This window comes from Neofelis nebulosa, chromosome 14 (assembly GCF_028018385.1).
Source record: "Neofelis nebulosa isolate mNeoNeb1 chromosome 14, mNeoNeb1.pri, whole genome shotgun sequence".
NCBI lineage: Eukaryota > Metazoa > Chordata > Mammalia > Carnivora > Felidae > Neofelis > Neofelis nebulosa.
The window spans coordinates 33,895,533-33,916,232 of NC_080795.1; the positions used below are offsets into that span (position 1 = coordinate 33,895,533).

Sequence of the window (20,700 nt, forward strand, 5' to 3'; positions counted from 1 at the left end):
TTGTGATTAGCTTATTACTGTGTCAGTCTGGAATTTATTTTTAAGCTAAATTTTTAGCAGTGGAAGTAGTGAATCAAAGAAATGTTCTTTTTTTTTAATTTTGGTAAATTTTGCTAAGTTGTGCTCAACAAAAGTAGCACCAATTTGCACTCCCAAAACAGTGCATGAGAAGACCTGTGGACTGACACCATTACCAACATTGAATATTATCTTTTCAGTTTTTGCCCATCCAATAGGTTACAAATTATATTTTCTGTTTTTGTTTTAATTTGTGTTTATTAGCAAAATTGAAGATCATTTTGTATTTATTAGTCATATGGGTTTTCTACCTGACCAAATCCTTTGTCCATTTTTTTTTTTATTGGAGTATCCAGCAGTTTTTGTTGATATGTAAGGGCTCTTTATAAATTAAGAAAGTTAGCACTTCATAATATATGTTGCAAAATTATTTTCTCGGGGTGAAGTAATTTTAACTTGGATAGCTTTCTTCCCTGTAGAAACACTGAAATTTTTTAATTAGCTATAATCATCAATCCTTTGATTTGTTGACTTCTGATTGTTGTATCCTGCTTAGAAAGTTTTTCTCCACTCCAAATTCATAGGTAAATTTACCTGTCTTTCATTTCATTCATTCATTGTTGTTGATGTTTCTTTTTTTTTCTTTTTAGATATTTCATTTTTTTACATTTAAAACCTTGGTTCAGGGGTGCCTGGGTGGCTCAGTCGGTTAAGCATCTGACTTCAGCTCAGGTCATCATCTTGCAGTGTGTGAGTTCAAGCCCCACATCCAGCTCTGTGCTGACAGCTCAGAGCCTGGAGCCTGCTTCAGATTCTGTGTCTCCTTCTCTCTCTGTTCCTCCCCTGCTTGCACTCTGTCTCTCCTTCTCTTCCAAAAATAAATAAACATTAAATAAATAAATAAATAAATAACCTTGGTTCATGTAGAATTTACTTTATTGTAGGGAACGAGACGAGGGATCCAGCTCAAATTGTTTTTAACCCAATAGCTGTCCAGCTGTTCCTATACCATGTCTATAAATAAGCAAGTAGAAGAAATGAGCGTGGTTTGAGGCAAGAAGTAATCGCTGATGTACCTGAGACTTGTGGTTAGTGCCAATACACCTTGTTTGTGCAATTAGACTTCCTATCACTGCTGTAGGTTAGGATTTTATTTATAGGCAAGACCCCAAATGCTGATTTTTTTAAGGATCCACAAACACACAGCTAGTCAGAGATGACTATTAGGTGTGAACTTGGATCTGACTCAGTGCAAAGCCCAAGAACTTTCTTTGGGAAGGGTTCTCGGAAGCCTTCCCAGAGGGTCTGACATTGCTGCTGAACCTGGAAATGGGGTAGAATTTGGGGATGAGGGAGAAGGCTGAACATCTGGGGTTGAAGCATGTAGATGGGAGGGGCGCTGCATGTATGTTGAATCAGGTCAGTTTGGGCAGGAGTAGGCTGTGCCAAAAGGGGAGGAAAGAATGGGGAAGGGAGGTTAGAGAAGTAAGTTCCAGACAAAGTATGCACACTCTTCAGTGGCAGGCTAAGGAAATTGGGCTTTATCACAGAGGAGAGTATTTTTCAATCTGCAAGATTGAAAGAGAGTATTCTTTTAACTGCAAGATTCTTCCTTAAAAAAAAAAATCTGAAGCGGCGCCTGGCTGGCTCCGCTGGTAGAGCATGTGACTCTCCATCACGGGGACGTGAGTTTGAGACCCACGTTGGGTGTGGAGCCTACTTAAGAAAAAAATAAAATAAAATATTTTTTAAATAAGAAAAATATGAAGCAGAAAATCAAAATGTAAAAGAGACAAAAGAAGAAGCCAAGTTTGTTCATAGGATTCTTACCTCCTTGCAAGGGTTGAGGTGAAGTACAAAGTGCATGGGCTTGGACTGAATCAGGTCCAGGTTCATATCTAATCTTCAGTGGCTGCCTGATAGAGATGCCTCCTGCAAATATGTCTGGCAAGGGTAGTTATGGAGACACCAGCAAAGATTCCTCGGCACAAAGACAAGATGGCCCTATCTGTGTGGAAGCAGAAATGGCAGTCAAAATACTAGACAATATTTATGGAATGTTACATATGCCAGGGCTCTGCTAAATGCTTTATAAACATTGTCTCCTTTAAACCTAACAAATCTTAGTTCTTATCATCACCACTTTAAGGATGAGGAAACTAAAATTTAAGTGCAGTAGTTTGCCTGGGTCACAGATCAAGTGGCGGAGTTATACTTTAAAATAAATGTTGGCAGTAGGCTTTGCAAACCTATTTTGCTCAGATTTTAGATGAATCAAGAAAATCTGACCCATGATAATGACAGAGGACAGTCCAATTTTAATGGAGTCAGAAACCTGCCAGGTTGAGAGACAGAGCTCATGTGACAGAAACTTGCTCAAAATATATTAGAAAGTGCTCTAGCCCTAAGAGTGACTCTGAGTCACTTGGTCAATGTTTCCTCTTATGTGATGACTCCATGATTTAGTGCTTCCTAATTATAGAATCTTAAACCTGGACAAGGCCTTAACGTTAATTAAGCAAGCATGTTTATTTCACAACAAACATGTTGATCTAGTTAAAATGTACTCTGTTTCTAAAACAAAATTACTTAAAATTCCAAGTATTTCTAGTCATTAACAATGTTTAAAAACTATGTATAAGAATATAGGTGGTCACAAAGCCCTGCATAGACTATTAATGCAAACTGGAAGTGGAGAGGTAGTTTGGGTACTATCAGTATTGTTAGTGGTGTTAGTAATGGACATGTTTTAATTTATCTACTCTCTTGGCTATAAGTTCTTTTTTTTTTAAGTTTTTATTTATTTATTTTGAGAGAGAGATACGGGGAGAGAGAGAGAGAGAGAGTGGGGGAAGGGCAGAGAGAGAAGGAGCAAGAGAATCCCAAGCAGGCTGTCCGCGCGGAGCCTGGAGCAGGGCTCGAAACTACAAATCACGAGATAATGACCAGAGCCAAAATCCAGAGTCAGACGCTCAATGGATTGAACCCCTTGGCTATAAATTCATTAAATTAGTTCTTTTAGTATCTCTATCTGTACTTCCTAGTATGTAATGGGCACTGAATATTTGTGGAATTGATATATAATTCTGTATTTAGCAGCACCTTACACAGAGCTATAAAATACTTCTAGACAACTCAGGATTTTATATTTTATATAGCACTTGAATATTGGTTATTTGCTGGCCAATATGTTAGGGATAAAAACCAGGTGTCATGCCTGAAGATACATTTTTGTATGACCAGGTGAGTGTTTAAAGTACTTTTTAAAAATATATTTAGTCGAGGCTTGCATTCTTTAATTAGCCATAGTCTCTAATACTCCCCTATCGCCTTATCATCCTCTGATCTGTCTTGTGTCTTCTCAGTCTCATTCCATGATTCGTCCCACCGCATCATGTGAGTTGCCAGGCTAGGCAGCATCCAACTGCTCTGTGCAGAATCTAGAGATGTGTTACCATAACAAGAGGTGTACATACGAAAAAAAGTACTAAAAAAAACAAAAGAGAGAGAGGGAGAGTCCTAAAACTACTTTTCTTATTTCTCTTCTAGAATGTTTTGTGAAGTCAGGTGTCTAACTAGCACCCATGAACTTCCATAAGATAATTACTTCCTATTCTATCAGGAAATGTCCAGGCCATCCTTATGGAAATATTAAGTCAACCCTAATAGAGATAGTCTAAATTTAAGTTGTTTTAATAAATACAATCCAAGCATGGCACATTTGTGTGATATAATTACTGTATATGTGAAACTTACTTTGAAAATCTGGAATGGATATTTTTAAATACTTAATAGCAGGAAGATCTGGGGGTTTTGTATACTATAATTATACACAGTTTTGTGAAACAAAAGAATGAATCCATAGCGTTTTAATGAAGAGACTATTTAATATAGGACTGGATTGTTTTATTTTTCTTCCCTCCTACTCAACGCTTTCTGGCAGCATTTCAACTTCTCATCCCTTTTGAGATTAGCCATCTCTTAAAAATAATCTTTCAGTATTCAAAATATTCCACCTCAGGGGATATAAATTTTCTGAATATAGGATGAGGAAGGAAATATGGTCTTAAGTACTTGGACTCATATTAGCCAAGAACTATAAGTTAAGGACCACACACTGATGAAATCTTTAAGGATTTCTTTATAAAGGCAATTCAAAGTTCTTGACTATCCTGATGATGTATTATAAATCTTTTACAGGCTTTGCCCTGCACTATACATTAGGAGGCTGTATACCTTGGTTTGCCTCGAGCGGTTTCTCAGGATGCAGATCTTTTACTGCTAAAACCAGGAAAGTCCTCAGCCAACCAGATGAATTGGTTGCACCATCACTCGTTAGTCACAAAATCAGTAACATAATTCTGGGTCACTTACATTTTTACATTCTAATGGAGCAAGCTGATGTGTTCACAAATGGTGAAAAAATAAGACAGAATTAAGCAACAGCTGTAATAGAGGCTTATGCATTCAACTGGAGGAGGCTAAAGGATGGAATAACTAACTTTGATTTTAAAAGATTTTGCAGTGAAAATAAAATTTGAACAAAATTTTAAAGGGGCATTAAGTTGAAAAAATAACTAGTGAGGCATGAGAAGATTTTGTATGTGGAAATAACTAGTCATCTCAGATGTGGCTGGAGTCTAGATAAGGGCTGGGAAAAGAGAGTAAAGAGCCTGGCCAGATTAAGGGCTTTGACCTTAAGTCTCTATGAGTAAAAGTCAATAAAGGAAGGCTTTTCAGAAAGGGTTCCACTATTGGCATGCTTCCTACATGCTGCTGACTGTACCCCTCACCACATGGTCACCACCTTGTAAGGTGGGGCGTATTCTGCTGAGAAGCCATGTGGAAGACCAGTTGAACACTTAGGGCTTCTCTGCCTAAGGCAATGTGACGTGGCTTTAGTTTCTCCTCTAACCGATGGTAAAGTATCTGTTCTTACTATGTGTGCAGTGTTTGTTCAATAATGGCAAACATTATTGTTATAATAGTGTTGTTATAATAACACTCCTGTTATTATGCCTATTTCCTGGGGCATCCTTAAAGGATCTTGTAACTAGCTAGTAAATACAGAAGCTAAGGTATGAAATCAGGTCACTCTCGATAGCATTCCAAAGATGTTATTTTCTCTTTTTTGTTTGTTTGTTTTTACTTTTCAGCTCTTAAACTGCCCTGAAAAGTGAGGGGACTGATCTGATGTATATTTTAGGAAGATGGTTCTGTTGGTATTGTGAAATGTGCATTGAAGGGAGAGGACTTGAAACAGAGAAAACAGAGACATATTTTAAAAGTTTATGCTGGAAATAGAGATAGTGAGGAGGGAACAGGGGTTGAACACATTTGGGAGCTAGACGTAACAGAATTTAGCATCTTGATTTTTGATAAGAAAGAGAAATTCCTGGAAATTCTAAGCTAAGGAAAAAAGAATTTGCAAGTAAGATAAAGGATTTCGGTTTTACTTTTAATCAAAAAGAACAGGAAGCCCACTGTAAATTAGAGAAAATTATATAAATAAAACACCCTTAATCTCATCATCATTTGGCATTATTTTCATATTCTTTTTTCTATACATTTTAAAAGAACTAGAATCACTCTGTAGATATAATTTTGAATCTTAATTTTTCTATGTATAGTATCAGCATTTTTTTTTCTATGTCAAAAATTTTCTTAGCATTTTTAAATGACTAAATAGCTTTCCATCTGGTCATGAACATTTTAGAAGTGCTGAGTTTTGTGTCTTCCTTACATCAAAGTCCACAAAGTATTTAATTTGTTAAATCTTGATTTCAGTAATCACCTTCCCAATGATATCATGAGATTGACCTTTTGACACCACTATGCATTTGTGATTCTGAATCTCTGGCCAGAAAAGTCCTTCTGAAATGTTAAGAACTGCAACAACTTAACGGTTTTATATCCAGGGATTCCATGTGGATGTTCAATGGCAAGCAAGTATGTGGCAAAAATGTCTCAACTGTAGCTGCTGATAAGGCTTCCAGCATTTAAACTCTCAAGCACTTTGAGAATTGAAAAACCCTGGTGCTATTTTGCAATAGCAATGCTGGATCTGTCTATAACTGAATGACACTCACTTAGTCAGCATAACATGTACTAAGTGACTGCTGTGAGTGAAGGCCTATGCTAGGTTCTAAAATTAGAGATGAATTGAATATAATCTTGTTCTCTAAACCAGTGGAACAGTTGCTTAAGGTGCAGATTCCAAGACCCTGCTTATAAAAAGTATGTTTTATTAGGCCCTGGAATGTGGTCTGTGAATCTGCACGTTTAATAAGCCCTCCAAGTGACCCTGATGCAGGTGAGAAATTCTTGTAACTAGTCGGTAGACTCTAACCTGAGTCTACAATAGAGCAGTTATGGAACCTTGAAAAGAAGTTACTTACTCATTCAAAGACTTTGTTTCCTCATCTAGAATAGTAATAATTATATACAATATAGAATTGCAAGTGTAATTTGAAAATAGGACCAGCTATGTATTTTGCAAGGCCTAGTGCAAATGAAAATACAGGGCCCTTGTTAAAAAAATGTTTAGTAATTTCAAGAGAGCAGCAGCAGAGAATTAAACCAACCGTGGCCCTGTATGACTATATAGGTCGCACGCCCATGAAACTGGATGAATGAAAAAATATATACATATTCAATATAAACATATACATGTACCCAAAAAATGCAGCTAATTTTTTGCATTAGGGTGTAATATTCACTGGTGAAAGCGAGAAAAGACTGCATAATGAAGGTGATGCCAAAGCTTAAGACTTGAAGGACGAGAGCGTGTTTGTACACGGATGTGGCTGGGAAGAGGCAAAGCGCAGCCGCAGAAACACAATACATAAAACCACTACTAATGTTGGGCTGCCGATGGCAAGTGACGTCAGCAAAATTAGTGTCTGAGGTTTAAGGATGTTAAGATATTGGATGTAAAAGAGCTTAGGATGCCATCCCTACGACACTTCTCTTTGAGTGGGAAACAAATCAGGGCCAAAAGAGACGTGTTTTTTCCTTCGCTCTTCGTCGACATTCTGGGTAGGGTAGCGACCAACCACCAGGGGCCATGACTGATCCCAGTAACCTGCTTTCCAAAGTCTTGCTCTTTCCCCAACATTTGCTGAGTAGCAGAGGTTTGAGCCTGTCTCATAACCTGGAAAGACTGAAATCCACCCTGGTACTGATCCAGATATCCATTGCCGTCCTTGTATTTTACTTTTTTGTGTTTATTTTATTTTTTTAATTGAAAAAGAAGCCTGTGCCTATGTTTTTTTTAAAGAATTTTTTATTACATTTTATTTAGTGCTCACTACAAGGCAGCACTTTTATAATTACTTTACATGTATTAAATTCATTTAATTCTCATGACAACCATATGGGTGGCACTGATATTATCCATGTTTTAGAAATAAGGAAACCAAGATTAAGTAGAGACTATATTTATGAATATATTTCCCAAAGCCCAGAGGTTTTGACTTATTTTTTTTTACTTTTTTAAAAAAAAATTTTATTATTTGTTTTAGATTTTACTTTTAGGTAATCTCTACACCCAATGTGAGGCTCAAACTTTCAACCCTAAAATCAAGAGTTGTATGCTCTACCGACTGAGCCAGCCAGCCAGGCATGCCAACCTTCATAAGTTTGATGCATAATTTCTTCTATATGAAAAAGTTTTATGTATATACATGTTTATATGTAAACAAACAAATATAAATATACATAGTTGGTTTTATTGTTTGCTTTAGAACAGTGAAATTATATATATTACCTATAAGTTATCTTTTACATAATCTAGTCAGAATTTTCTTTTTTTCAAAATTTTTTTCATTTTTTAGTTTATTTTAGAGAGAGAATGAGTGGAGTAGAGGGGCAGAGGGAGAGAGACAGAATGTTATGCAGGCTCCATGCTCAGTTCTAACACTGGGCTTGATCCCACAACTCTGGGATCATGGCCTGAGGTGAAACCAAGACTCAGATGCTCCACCAACTGAGCCACTCATGTGCCCTGAGAATTTTCTGCATAAGCACATAAGATCTATCTTATTTAAAAAAGATTTTGTATCTCACTGTGTTACATCTACCATTATTTATTTAACTACTCCCCTTTCATCCATCTACGTTGTTTCATTTCTTTGCTTTCTCAAATAATGTCTCAACAGGCATCATTGTACATATATCTTTGCTTTCCCATGCCAGAATTTCTTTAGCATGAATTCCTAGAAGTGAAATTACTTTTTCAATAGATATGCAGGTCCTAGATTTTGATAGATATTAGCAGATTGCTCTCATACTCCAACAGCATATGAAAGTTTTGTTCCTTTCCTAGTCTCTCAGATTTTTTTTTTCTTTTCTCATCAGAAGATATAAGATGCTCCAACATCTTCTGTGACTGGTTTGTTGAATATAAGAAAGATGAGATCCACCTGTTAACTGTTCTTGACCAAATGAACAGGCTATGATAAATACAACTTGTTTAACCTCTCTAACTGACAAGAAGAATCACTCCACTGGTGTTTTCCTGTGAATTACCATAGTATTTACATGCATGGCTAAAGAAGGGGTGACATAGAATAATCTCTCTAATATTATAAATCTCCTCAGTGGAAAAGTATTGAAAAAGCAAGGAATAGGCAGCTGTGACCCTAGAAAGGCAGCTCAGGGTAAGATACCAGGTAGTCAATTAAGTCCTTCACCTTTGTTTACCCAGTGACTGACGGAGTTAATGTACTTGAATGAACATAAAGAAAAACTTATTCATTGATTGAAAAAAAATCATCATTGTGTCTGTATTCTGTACAAGTATGGTTCAGGCTTCTTGGAGGCCACAAAAATGTACTGAACAAACTCCTATAACTAATAAAGATTGGTAAGAATTATCTGTAAATAATTGTATTTGAAATAAATATGTAAAATGACGTATCCAAAAGCACACAATTGAATAGGGGCAGAATTAGCACTGGAATCCAGTTCTTATGTCCTCGGATATCCAACAAATATTTGTGAATGAATGAGCTAACTATTCTTTATGTTCACCATTGATACTGCCAATATATATTGAAAATTAATTTCACCCCAAGGTAAATATAAATACAAACATTTAGAGAGAGAATCAAAATAGCTAGAGAATGGAGAATAATAGGAACATGGGCACTGATGTAGAAAAGGACAAATAAGTTTGAAGAATTTTTAAATCCTCACAGATGGGTTAGACCAAGATTGTAGAGAAGTACTAGAGAAAAGAGTCTTCTAAAGATTCCAGAGCTACCAAGAGTTTGGGAAATGCATAGTGATCAGCAGTCTTGTTCTAAAATATGCTATTATAGGCAGTGCTGACTTCTGAGCAATTTTTTACTATTTTATTTTTCTAGAAGGAAAAATTAGTGTGACAGCAAAATTAATTGCTTTTAAAAATTATTTTAATTTTCACTTCTTCTATTTAAAAAAGGGAAACTTTAGGGGAAGTAAGATTATGTTACCCAAAAGAAGTCAAATTTCAAGAAGGGGCAGATGTTTATGGGGATATTCTAAATTTCAACATTCTCTTTAGCGAGTCAGACTAAATAGCAGAACTGCCCTATGTGAAGATATGGAGTTAGCACTGGATTAAATGAATCTGGAGTAAAAGAGATGTTTCCCAATGTGATCAAGGAAAACTTCCATTTGAATATTAACACATTGGGGGCGCCTGGGGGGCTCAGTCGGTTGAGCATCCGACTTCGGCTCAGGTCATGATCTCACGGTTCATGAGTTCCAACCCCACATCGGGCTCTGTGCTGACAGCTCAGAGCCTGGAGCCTGCTTCAGATTCTGTGTCTCCCACTCTCTCTCTGCCCCTCCCCTGCTCGTGCTCTGTCTCTCTGTCTCTCAAAAATAAATAAACATTTAAAAAAATTAATACATTGGAAAATACTTCCAATAAGGCCCTATTGTCCACGTCACAATTAATATTGTCAGGCCTCTTAGCGGTGAATCAGCACATTTCATTGAGGAATTGCATTGAGGAATGAAATAACTTACAGTACACCAAGTGTATTTCAGACATCACCCAATCCTGTCTATGGACAATTACTCTTGATTATGCATTTCATGTCCCTGTCCCTGTATTCTTTGTAGGTACCAGTGTGACCTAGCAAACATCACAGTTCTGGTCACCTAAGCAGAACTGTCATCAAGAATGCTGTATCAAGTGTTGCAGATGGAAAGATACTGATTCAACCTCTTGGTAGAAAGGAATGTATGGCAATCAAGTCCTGATATCAGGATGTGGCTCTTACGATCAAGTCACAATGCTTTTAGATAATGAAACTGTTGTAATCACCACGTGCACCAAGTTACTTACTATCTAAGTGCACCCAAATGGAGAAGTTCAGACAGAGCCCTGAAGAGTCTCCAGCTAACAAAGGGATTCAGGCCTTTTTATATATAAAAGCAGTTGTCATTCATGACAGCTAGTTAATCAGAATTGTTTTCAGATTAATGATTACATTCCCAAAAAGATAAACATTAAACTGTTTGAAGTTCCAGTATCTTATAGGAAACATTGTGAAATAATGACCATGCAAGGATCATTCTAGGCTTACAATATGCAGAACAGGATGGTAACAAGTTTTATAAAACAGGTATAAATCAGATTTAATGTTTAATAAATATCCTAGCAACTAACATAATTTATGGTCTTGTGGATGTTCCAGTCTTCTAAATGACTACCTCTCAGTTGTTGTCTTTACACTGTAAAGGGGTTAATAACGTCTGAGAAAATTTTGAAAAGGTTCTATTGGCTAGAACTCAATGTGAAACTACAGAAATGTAGAAATCTCAGCCCATAAAAGAGTTTAAACATTGCAAATTTTTATACCAAAGATGATGTGGCTTATAATTTTCTGCTCCCCTTCCTCCAAAGTCTGGTTTATAGGAAATTATCTTCCTCTAAGAGTATATGACTTTGCCTTCCTTTATCTGAGGCACTCTGCTAGTGCTTTCATTTGTGTTACTAATACTAATGCCAACCATTCAAAGTTGAATAAATATTTCCATTTTAAGACTGAGAAAATGGAGCTCTTGGTAAACTGGTTTTTAAGTGACAGAGTTAGGTTCAGAATTAGGTTTCTTTGTTTCAAACCCCGGGCTCTTCTACTGGGACAACTTAAGATTTACAAAATGTCATATGTATGATTTGATTAGTTTACACAGTGACTGTATGAAGACAGTGATATTCTACCCTTTCCCACACCTTGATGCTAAGCTTCTTAAAAAGGATAGTCTAGAGTCCTCTATTTTCTCACTTGTTTACTCAAACCACTTCAGTCTTGTTGTCTATGCCACAGGGCGACCCAAACCACTCTAGCTGCTAGGTCCAGTAGGATATATTTTCAGCCTTTCATAACTTGTCCTGGTATTCAGTTGTTGATGTCCATGTCCCCTGCATTCTGTGGTCACACTTTCTCTTCGTGCTCCTTTTCCCATTTTGGCCCTTCCTCAGTCTTCCTTGCAAAGTTTTCTTACTGCCCCTTAAGAGTTTTCTTTTGCAGGGTGGGGAGGGCGGGGTTCTGTTCTATTCACTTTTCTAAAATGCACACTTTCTTTTTAATGATATTATTCACATTCATAGCTGGAGAAGTAATCAGACGCCAAGTAATAAAGAGCCTTGTGTACAATAATGAGAAATTTGTTCTTTATTCTAAAGGCAAAAGGAAGCCATTGACAGATTTTTAGGAATGAAAGTAGTGATGTTGCTGATAGCAATTACAGAAGAAAGAGAAACATTAGGGGCATTCAGGTTTTGAGATAATATGACTGTGATGTTTATGAGAAGACCAGTCAGTCATAGCCACAAAAAGGAAGTGAAAGAATATAGATCTGAGGCTGGGCAGAGGTTTTGACTAGAGCTGAAGAATAATTCCTCTAACTCACCAAATATGGCTCTACATTATCTGACCATTCAGCAACTGTTATGACAGCCCAGAATTTGGTAGTTAGCATATAAGAAATATATTTTAATTAGCTTCAAGACTCTTAAATAAGTTTGGGAACAAAAAGAGGAAAAATAAGGGTGCTTTGCTGGATCAGTCAGAGAAGCATGCAATTCTTGATCTCAGGGTCATGAGTTCTAGCCCCACCTTGGGCATAGAGATTACTAAAAAAAAAAAAAAGAGAGAGAGAGAGAGAGATAAATTTTAAAGAGAGAGAGAAAAAATAGCACTAAGACCAAAAGGAAATGTGAAAATATCATTTGCCTTTAGCTTTTTTTTTCTGAATCTAATACAGAGTCAGAGGTTTGGTTTTGGGGTACCAACTCTGCCTCTTTCTAGCAGTGTGATCTTGGACAAGATATTTAAATAAAGTGGTGGTAGTGATGGTCCTTTCAGCATTGACTCGTTGACTAGTGCGGCTTGAGTGAGAACATGCATGCACCGTCTGACACACAGTAAAAGCCTCCAAGAGGGCAGGTATTTTAAAAATTATAATTTTTACAACCTAAAATTTTTGAAATTAAGTTGTTCACTCTATCACAATTTTCGGTGACATCATGGTTTTCGTAGGTGCCAATATCAGAGTTATAGAATAAAATATTTAGGAGGGGGCTAAAATGAGGATGTTTGTCTAGACTACTAGTAAAAGAAAAGTTAACCCAACTCATCCTGGCTCTGTCACTACTTATGAACACAACTATCTAAAACATGAGAACATTGAACTAGGTGAACATCCAAGTGTCTTTAAGCTCAGAAATTACTCAAGCAATATCAGCAGTGATTTTATTCCCTACCACTATATCACTGTATGCATGGCCCTGAAGGTCTATAAAGATTAGAGTCTGGAGAATATAAACTATTTCTAGGCATGCCAATCCCCCTGCCACCCCAGAGAGCCAATGATAGTTATATACCAGCATATGTGTGATGGGGATGAGGGAGGGGACAGGAAAGAAGTCCTCTCCCTTCTGCCCCCTGCCATGGACCAAGTGCTGTGTTCTGTCTTCATTTCCTGAACAACTAGGAAAACTGTGCTACTGTTCCATCTTAGAAACAAGACCGTTTAAATAATGAGTTGAAATAAAACCAATCTCTACAGCCCTGCTCTTTGCAATATAGGGCTTAGACTATTAGCAAAAAAAAAAAAAAAAAAAAAAAAAAAAATTAAATTAAATTTTTAGATTTTTTTAAGCAAACTCTACGCCCAATGTGAGGCTCCAATTCATGACTCTGATACTACAGTCATGCTCTACCAACTAAACCAACCAGACATCCCTAAAAGAAAGTAAGTTTAACTCAATACACACATGAGCACACCTACTGCACAGGCAAAGGCTTGAGTGTTACATGTCGCCTAAATCCTTACAGCACTGACATTGGTTGCCTGTCAACGTTGGTCTAATAGTCCTCTGCAAGTTGGGAATGTTAGCAGCTCATATGCTTTTACATTACAGAGGTGCTGTGGGGAACAATTAAATGTCTGGAGCCTGCTAAGGGTTATTAAGTGCTAGCAATTCCCCTCTCAGGTAATAGTTTTTGAGCCATAAAAGGACAGTTAAATAAGCACTTCCATTTTAATATCATTTTCAAGAGATAAAAAGGAGTCTAAAATTCTATAATGTCTAAATTTAGTACTGCTGTTTGGGAGGCGAAGAAACTTTAGAGTCATGTGCCTTTTATAAAGGGATAATTGCCTGCTTCTAAACTTCTTCAGATAGAATTTTTATTGGGGTAAACTGTCAAAGCTTCACAATGAAGGAGATTCTCGTCCAGCGGGAAATGCACTCTTGCACAGGAAGTCTTGTGACCACTGCAGCCACGTTCCAGGGACAGTGCTTCTAAGAGACTTGGCTAATTTTTATTCATTTACTTTTCAAGCCTGAATTGTGGCAGGGGTTAGTCCCGTCACTGTCAAACCTGGAGAACCTCAGCTCCTCAGTTGGCTGCCCCTTCACTCTCCTGATTCAAAACCTCACCCTCTCGGCTCCCTTCTTCCTCTCACCACTGGACCACGTTCTTTTCTCTCCCATCTTAAAAAAACAAAAACCAAAATCCAAAGCCCCTTGGCCTCTGGGTTTCCATTGAACTGTCTTCCCCTTTTAAGGTCAACTTGTTGTTTGAAATCTTTTCTTTTTAAAACTTTTTACTTCCCACTCACTTTAAACACATGTGATCACATTTCTGCCACCTTCTCCCGTGTCCTTTCCACCAATAAACTCCACTGGAGGTTTTTTCACTGTGTTGCCAGATAACCACTTAATTGCTGCATCTTATGGACACTTCAGTGTCTACCTTGAGTTTCTTGTGGCCTTTGATGCTCTGACCACTTCTTCCTAGGACTTGTAGAATTCTCTTTACTGGTTTTCCCCCTCCTTTCTGGTCATTCTTTCTGAGATTCCATCGAGGTCCTCAAATGCTGAGTTTATCCAGGGTTTTCAGGGCAGAACACTATATGCACTCTAGGATGTGATCCCAACCATACCCAAGACTTATGTTTCCACTGTTAAACTATCCTCCACCCCCACAAACCCCCCTCAAATGTCTGCTCCCAGCTGTCTTCAGGACTCATATTTCTGAAGCTTACTTAGCATCTCCTCTTGGATATCTCCCGGGCATCTAAACTCATTCTGTCCAAAGCATCTGCTCCCACAACAACCTACTCTTCCTCCAATGCTCTCATCTCAATAAATGACTCCACGATCTTGTAAACCTAGAAACCTATGTGTCATTCTTGACTATCCTTGACTGCTAAAGACAGCATAACATAAAGGCTAAGAGAAAGATCCCAGAAGCAGACTGCTTTTGAGTTCCTCAGCTCTTTCATTTGTTAGCTGTGTCATCATGAGTGAGATTTTTACCATACTTGGCCCTCTGGCTCCTCATCTGTAAAACGGAGATAATCACAGTACACCTTGTTATCATGACAGTATTGTTATCATGATTAAATGATGTAACTTTTGTAAAGCACCTCACTATCTGTTTGTTTACCCTTCTCTGTTTTAATCATTATTCTACATAAATCATAACACCCCCTTCTGCTTGAAGGCATTCAGTATCTTCCATCGCCCCCCACACCCAGATTCTTCATTTTGTCTGTCAAAACCTTGCTTGTTCAGCCACAGCCCCACCTCCAGTGCCCAGCTCCAGCCAGAGAACTCCTTGTATTCTCTTCTCTGGGGCTTTTCACATACACTTCCTTCTGCTTTGAAGTGCTCTTTTCCTCAATTCCTAGCCACTGTTGCCTGGATAGCTCCTACTCATTTTGCAAGTTTCAGCTTGAATATCATTCCCTAGAAGTCCCATCCCAGGCTGTTTTGGTGCCCAGCTCTGAATCCCCTCACTACACTATAATTTGCCTAGCATCTGTGCTTGGTTACAATTTACTATAATGGATTCTTTGTCCAGTTCCTCCCTCCAACTATATTCTCTGTGAAGTAAGGGACTGTGTTTCTTTTACTTCTCAACCTCATTGCTTGCAATATCTTGGGTGCTGAGCACATGATTGAACAAGCATATGCATCCACAATATCCTGGGCAGAGCTTATATTTAGCCATGTAACCATATAGAATACGAACCTATGGGCTCTTGGGGATCTAGGGAGAAAATGGCTAGAAAGTTCACTACCTGGTCTCATAGGAGGAAAAGAATACAGAATATTTTAATTTTTAAATAAATAAACAAACATTAAATATTTTGATATTAAATTTAATGAAATTTTTTAAATTTTGAATCAATGATGGGCTTTTTTTTTTTTTTTTAACAGGCAGGAAATTGACTTTTTTTGAGAGAGAGAGAGAGAGAGAGAGAGAGAGAGAAAGAGAGGATCTTAAGCAAGCTCCACACCCAACATGGATCCCAAGGTGGGGCTCAGTCTCTTGCCTGTGATATCATGACCTGAGCCAAAATCAAGACCACTGGCCACTTAACTGACTGAGCCACCCAGGCACCCCTGATGGGCTTTACTACAGATTTAAATAGTCAGTTTTTAAGATAGAGTGAAATACTCCAGGTCTGTGTTCCTCAACTTTTTAAGACCATAGCCCACTCTGAGAAACCACACAATTTCACACTCACCCTCATACCACGTTCACCAATTACAATGTAGGGGTCATTTTCTGCAAATTTCCACCAGCCTAGGTTTTATTTAGCTTTAGTTAGTTACTACAACATTGATTTTCAAACTATGATATCCCAGAGAGTCAGATATTTTACCCCATTCACATCTCTCAAACCCCAAAGTTTAAAATAAGAAGAGACTCCTATATTTCCTTAATGAAAAAGTATATGCCTGAACTATATTTTTGTTTATTTATTTATTTATTTATTTATTTTATATTTTTATTTTTTTTACTGGTGGTATGCTTCTTATTCTCATGCAATTGATTTCTTTCTTCTAAACCAGGTGCAGTTACATGATAGACAATGTGATTCTATTGATGAACGGTGCATTGCAAAAAAAATCTGTGAAAGAAATTCTGGTGAAGTGCCACCCACTGGGCCGTTTCACAGAAATGGAAGCAGTCAACATTGCTGAGACACCTTCGGACCTCTTCAATGCTGTTCTGGTTGAAACACCATTAGGTACAAATGCATAAGCAGTTGTATAGCTGCATGTGCACATCATCATAGTCAGTAAAAAATGCACATTCAATTCATTGTTTTCTCCATGAATATAATATCATACTATACAGATTCATAGACATGGAAGGGACATTAAGGAATCATCTAGTTCAGCTCCCTCATTTTTCAGATGGCAACAAATGAAAGTAACCTTCCTAGAGTCACATAAGATCCATTTGTAGCCCAGTAGGAGCTGGGACTACCTCTCGACCTCCACACCTTTGTACTTTGTACCAGATCATAGTAAATAAATGATAGAACTTATCATTTTTCAAAAAATTAATTTTCTAACTGGGTTCTATATGATTAATTCCTTATCCTTTCCTTTTAAATTTCTGTCTAAATAAGGCTGTGTACATTTTGTTTAGAAAGTTTAGGAATGCCATTTTTCTGAGACGCTCAGGGGTGCCTGTCAAATGACCTGAAGCAATGAGGAAACAAATGCTAATTTCATTATAATGTAGCACTGATAATAGTTCTAGCATTCAAAATGCTAATGGGATAATTTTATATACATTATTGTCAGGAAACCTGGATAGTAGCAGTTCATAGCAATTCACTCTAGATCATTTGTCAAAATAGTTGCTGTTGAAAACAGAAATTTTAAAAAGAAAAAAAAATGGTGTCATTAAATGTGTGGTGCTAAGGGAGTGAAAGAAAGAGGGTAAGCCTATAATCATGGATGTTTGATTCCAGGCTCTGTCTGTTCCCAACATGGTGACTTGGGGCAATTCAGTGCATCTCAGTTTCCTCATTTTAAAAACAATAGTATCTTAGTATAACAGAGTTTTGAAAACTAAATATGACACAGTTTTAGCACAGCTCAATCCTTAGCATATAGTGAGGTTGGAAGTGATAAATATTACGATTAGATGAGGGGTAGGGGCACTTCAAAAAGTAAGGCATAAAGTGAACAGGTCCAAGGTGTTGTGAGGATCAAATACATGCAATGTTTAGTGAACAGCTTGCACTGAGTAAATGCTAAATAACTAATCACTCTCACTGTCACCATTACTGGTAGCTTTATCCAGTCTGTGGATTGCCACTCCACAGTGTCCTGGTCAGGAATGAGCACAGGATGGTATATGCAGGAAATCTTTCCATAGTTGATAATCATGCTTTTGATGAATTTATTTTGTGTGATAATTTCCACTTTTAGCTCCATTCTTTCAAGACTGCATGTCTGAAAATACCCTAGATGAACTGAATATTGAATTACTGCGCAATAAACTGTACAAGGTAAGTGTCTCCCAAAATACTACGGTTTTCTTTTTTACATAATACATCTTAACCAGAGTTCTTTATCAAAAGTTACTTTGCCCATGAGCCAACTTCTGCAATTATGAAGCTATACATGGTTGGAATACAGCTTTTACAGTCTTGGTCTTTTGGTTAAATACATACACGTCAGCTTCCCCTGAAGCAGCAAGATTCTTGAGAGGAAGTAATGCGCCCATCTTTCTCTGTATTCCCAGCTCCTTGCCTGGTGTGCCTAGAGCACAAAAGGTAGCAGCTGGATAGGTGAATGGTAGGTGGGTGGATAGATGAGCAAGATGAACCATATCCATTTTAAAACAACCAGCATATAGGAGTGCCTGGCTGGCTCAGTCAATAGAGCACGCAACTCTTGATCTCAGGGTTGTAGGTTCGAGCCCTGTGTTGGATGTAGAGACTACTTAAAAATAAAATCTTGGGGCGCCTGGGTGGCTCAGTCGGTTAAGCGGCCAACTTCGGCTCAGGTCATGATCTCGCGGTCTGTGAGTTCGAGCCCCGCGTCGGGCTCTGTGCTGACAGCTCGGAGACTGGAGCCTGTTTCAGATTCTGTGTCTCCCTCTCTCTGACCCTCCCCCGTTCATGCTCTGTCTCTCTCTGTCTCAAAAATAAATAAACGTTAAAAAAAAATTAAAAAAAAAAAATAAATAAAATAAAATAAAATCTTTAGGGGTGCCTGGGTGGCTCAGTTAGTTAAGTGACCGACTTCCGGTCAGGTCATGATCTCACAGTTCGTGAGTTCAAGCCTCGTGTCAGACTCTGCTGACAGCTCTGAGCCTGGAACCTACTTTGGATTCTGTGTCTCCCTCTCTCTGTACCCCTCCCCCACTCATGCTCTGTCTCTCTGTCAAAAATAAATAAAGATTAAGAAAAACTTAAAAAAATAAAATCTTTTAAAAAATTAAAAAAACAAAACAAAACAAAACCCAGCATACATAGTGAGCCTTGTGTCATGTAGCATCCATTTCTATCCTTAATCCTATTATAGAGTCTTTGAGTTTCACAGTTAACCTGTCCATTTACTGACAGTGTGCAGCATAAGAAGATGACCAACCCCTGGACACTACAACATAGGTACCACCTTGCATGATCTGGCCAGCTATCTGTCTATGCTGCCACCATTTGAGTAGCTCTATGTCATATGCACTGAGCAAACTCTGTCCATTTACACTCATACAACAATAGCATCTTTGGACAGACACTCTCACAGAGTAACTGAAGGAATATATACTGTCATGCCATTTACATAACTGGTTATGCTAAAACATAAGGTCCTTTCAAAAGCATTGTGTTGCAGGCAATTTTCCTCTTTATAAAGAAACTTATGGACTTAGAGCAGCCATCTTTAAGATATAGCTAACAGAAGGCACTGTTTTAAGTAAATTATAGGCATTAATTCACTTAATCCACACAGCAAAACTATGTGCTATCCCCATTCCTCATATGAGAAAACTAAGACATAGAGAGGTAAGATTTACTTGGCAGAAGTCAGTTAAATGGTAAGTGATTGAGTTGGGATTCAAACACAGTCAGTCTAACTGTACAGCCCAGACTCTGACTTTCCAATGTGTCTTCCGTGTTCAAAGCCATCCCAAACGTGTCTCCTGAGCACCAAGAGAGATTAAATGTCGGCACAGGACCAAATCTAGAATTATTTGTTGAGCTCATAAAAGAGTTTGGCACTCTTATTAGAGTACCAAACATTAATCATGTGAAATAAACCCAAGAACCATGCAAAAAAAAGTGCTTGTTAAGGAATCATAAGGTATGATAAGTACAATTTTGTTCTTTTTTAAAGCTGTGCAACATACTTCATTGTGAAAGTTTGTACCAAATTTTTAATAAAATATCGCCCTATGGGACAAGTAATTCAACCTCCATTAAAGTATTTAATAAGCCATGAAAAGCTGATCTACAAATTTCCAAAGGAAAATATCTTCATTTTATTGTTTAATGATCTTTCTTCTTTTTAAGTCTTACCTCGAGGCATTCTATAAATTCTGTAAGAATCATGGTGATGTCACAGCAGAAATCATGTGTCCCATTCTTGAGGTAAGAAAGTCCTTGAATTTCTTTGTGCCAAATAATATGCTTACACACTTTTCACTTGCATAGTCCTACTTATCTTTCTTTATCTTAGAAGCTCCTTTATCTAAAAATAAAATAAACAACATATTTTATCATATATATCATTTGATGCTTTCAGTTAAGAATGGTATTTTGCAAGTTTTCTACATTGAAAAGTTATTTTGGAATTAGAAAAGAAAAATGCTTACAAAATTTGGTCATGATTCATTTTTACGTGGTATGAATAGATTATAATTAGTTAAAAATTTGGTATACTATTAACAATTGGTGAAATACGAGTACTTGTAATAATCACTCAACTTCCCTCCAATGAGGGAACACTGGGAATCTGGGAATTCTCACAACTTGGAACCAAAGTCCACTCTGCGCCTTGTTCCTTATATAAATCCTAAAATAAAGGAAACTCAAACAACCCTCGGGCATTCCAGCTCTGGTTAGGAAGACTTTTGGGGTTAGGTGATTCACAGTTGGCATGCTCACTTAATTATCTGTCAAATGCCCCCATTGCTTTCTACCTCTCTAATTGATGCTATAAACGTCTTAATTTCCCTTTCTCATCACAGATTTCATCTGTGCTCAGAGATCCTCCTGTTCACACATGTTGATCTCAGAGATCAGAAGGATCTGGGAACATGCTGGGCATATTTTGTACTGTGTTTCATATAGATCTCTTTTTCTGGCTTCACAAGAATAACAAAATGGTGGAGGAAGAAGGCAGGTACCATTCTAGAC

At 37.5% G+C, this 20,700-nt stretch overlaps 1 protein-coding gene across 1 annotated transcript in view; it reads left to right on the forward strand.

Moving 5' to 3' along the window:
- ATP6V0D2 (ATPase H+ transporting V0 subunit d2) overlaps positions 1-20,700 on the forward strand; it is a 48,306-nt gene that overhangs the window by 13,892 nt on the left and 13,714 nt on the right. The window contains exons 3-5 of the mRNA XM_058698465.1: positions 16,391-16,569; positions 17,768-17,847; positions 19,855-19,932. Coding sequence (XP_058554448.1) covers positions 16,391-16,569; positions 17,768-17,847; positions 19,855-19,932 — 337 coding nt within the window. The remainder of the gene's footprint in view (positions 1-16,390; positions 16,570-17,767; positions 17,848-19,854; positions 19,933-20,700) is intronic.